Genomic DNA, 2,467 nt, shown 5'->3' on the forward strand with positions numbered 1-2,467 from the left:
AATGCTCCAAGGAGAGACCCGGGAGGTGAAGACGTGTGAGCTTCTTGCCCTGAACAAGTCTGCTCCGAGGGAGAGGAGGCTCCCAAAGTCCTGCCTGGCTTTGTGGGGAGCAGTTCCAGAGCATCGCCCGGGGACTCCGTGACACCTGGGTCTGGGCTTGGCCCTTTGGGATCGGGAGACCCTGATTTCTTTTACTTGGGCGTTGGTTTTCATAGCCAGTCATCCCCATGATGGTGGCACTGGAGGGGATACCGGGAAGCTGGAGTGTCTGAGGAATTGCTTGTGTGACTGGTTAGCCGGGGGTGAGCCCAAAGTCCTCGCTGGCTGGCTGTTTGGTTTCCTTGATGTGCAGAGAAACCCCAGCTTGGGGCTGTGACGGCCTGGCTCCGAGCAATTTGTCCTGAACTGGCACCCACAGTTGGGTCCCACCAAGGGCAGCATCATTACGGGGGGAACCCCCTGGGGTGGGGTGGGGCATAGCCAGGAGCCCCTGGGGGCGGGGCAGTGGAGGGGAACCCCGGGGGGGGCAGAGTGGGGCAGACTAAGGAACCCCTGCGGGCAGGGCAGGGGCACTCCTAGGGGCAGGGCACCCCCAGGGGCGGGGCAGTCACTAGGGGCAGAGGCAGGATACCCCCAGAGGCAGGGCACCCCCGGGGGAGGGGCAGTCACTGGGGGTGGGGGCAGGACACTGGCACCCCCAGAGGCAGGCACCCTGGGGGGTGAGCACCTACCCAGGCACTCAGTGCTGGCTGGACTGGCGCGGAAGCCCCGGGGGCAGGTGCAGCGGTAGCTCCCGGCCGTGTTCTCGCAGAGGCCCTGGGCGCACGGGCGGGGGATCTGGGCGCACTCGTCGATGTCTGCAGGGCACAGCGGAGCTGTGAACCCCCAGTTACCCCCAACCCCCATCCTCCTGCCCGGCCCTCCCCCATGGCACCACCCCACCCAGCCCCATCTGCCCCCAGGGCACAGCTGCCTCCCAAGTGGCATCACAGCTAGATCACTGCCCAGCCCCCCGTTTGCCCCTCATTGACTCGCTGCTCCCTGCCGGGTGCTGTGTTACCGGTGCAGCTGGTGCCAGGGGGGTTGGGCCGGTACCCGGCAGGGCAGACGCAGCGGTAGGAGCCGGGCGTGTTCTCACAACGGCCCTGGCCACACGGGCGGGGGCTCTGGGAGCACTCGTCGATGTCTGCAGAGCACAGGAAGGAGGAGAGAGCAGTGTCAGTCAGGGGGTGGGTCAGGGACTCACTTCCCCAGCCCCAAGGACCATGGGGTGCCAAAGGGGGAATTTTTTGTAATATTTTGTGTGTGCCTCAGTTTCCCCCCTCTGCGGCTTTGTTCCCTAGAAGGGGCAGGTCCGTGCTCTGGCCGCCCCCGTATCCATGGAGCAGGAGAAGACAATGGCAGATCCAGCCACCGGGATGCTGGTGACTAACAAGCCGGAGGGTCTGGCCACCCACCTCTCGCTCTGGCTGGAGCCCGACAGCCGGGAGACGGGGGCGGGGGGAGGAGGGGCAGGGGAGTTGGGCTCCCCTCGGCCTGAGGAAGGAGAGTGGGCAGAGCAGACGGACGGACAGGCCTGGACAAAAGCCTTTGTTCTGGGATGGCTGAGCTCTGGCTGCCCGGAACGGCCGAGACCCTACGGGCTGCCCATGCTGGGTGCCAGCCAGTGACTACGCCGGGCACATGTCTCTGCAGAGCCCAGACAACAAGACCCCAGGCCCCCCACCCAGCACCCACTGCCCTGGGGCCCCCGCTTCCCTGGAGCCCCCCACGCCTCCTACCCTAGGACCCCCCGCCCAGTGCCCGCTGCCCTAGAACCCCCTGCTGCCTGCTGCCCAGGGGCCCCCTGCCCAGCACCCGCTGCCCTGGGGCCGCCCTCTTCCCTGGGGCCCCCCACTGCCCTGGGGCCCCTGTGCCCGTCTCTCACCTCGGCACTCGGGGCCCGGCAGGGCAGCGCGGTAGCCGGGGGCGCAGATGCAGCGGAAGCTCCCCACCGTGTTCTCACAGCGCCCGTTGGCGCAGGGGCGCGGGCGCTGCCGGCACTCGTCCATGTCTGGCGCAGACAGACAGCGAGAGACGGTTCCCTGAGCCACGTGGGGATGCAGGGGCCCCTCGCTGGCCCAGGCCGAGCCCCCCACCCTCCGCCCCCCGGCGCCCCCCTCACCGATGCAGTGGGTGCCCTGGGTGCTGAGCCAGAAGCCGGGGTGACAGAGGCAGGTGTAGCCGCCTTGGCGGGGGCCACAGCGCCCCGGGCCGCAGATCTCAGGGTTCCGCTCACACACACTGCTGGGCTCTGCCGATAATGGGGGGTGATTGGGGTCTGCCCCCTGCCCCCTCCCACCAGCTCCCTCCACACTCCCCAAAACCCCTCACTGGGGTCCCCCACCCCTCCCCTACCCTTCAGCGTCCCAATCTTTGCCCCAGCCCTCACCTCTCAGCACCCCCACCCCTCAAAATCCCTATCCCT

The 2,467-nt window shown here is 67.9% G+C and overlaps 2 protein-coding genes across 2 annotated transcripts in view; one reads left to right on the top strand and one right to left on the bottom strand.

Moving 5' to 3' along the window:
- Positions 1-2,467, top strand: part of LOC116819215 (cdc42 effector protein 2-like) — a 280,118-nt gene that overhangs the window by 89,608 nt on the left and 188,043 nt on the right. The window lies entirely within an intron of this gene.
- LTBP4 (latent transforming growth factor beta binding protein 4) overlaps positions 1-2,467 on the bottom strand; it is a 53,286-nt gene that overhangs the window by 19,931 nt on the left and 30,888 nt on the right. The window contains 4 exon segments of the mRNA XM_075070709.1: positions 732-857; positions 1,061-1,186; positions 1,928-2,053; positions 2,165-2,344. Coding sequence (XP_074926810.1) covers positions 732-857; positions 1,061-1,186; positions 1,928-2,053; positions 2,165-2,344 — 558 coding nt within the window.

The sequence above is a fragment of the Chelonoidis abingdonii genome, chromosome 11 (genome assembly GCF_003597395.2).
Source record: "Chelonoidis abingdonii isolate Lonesome George chromosome 11, CheloAbing_2.0, whole genome shotgun sequence".
NCBI classification, from domain to species: Eukaryota; Metazoa; Chordata; order Testudines; family Testudinidae; genus Chelonoidis; species Chelonoidis abingdonii.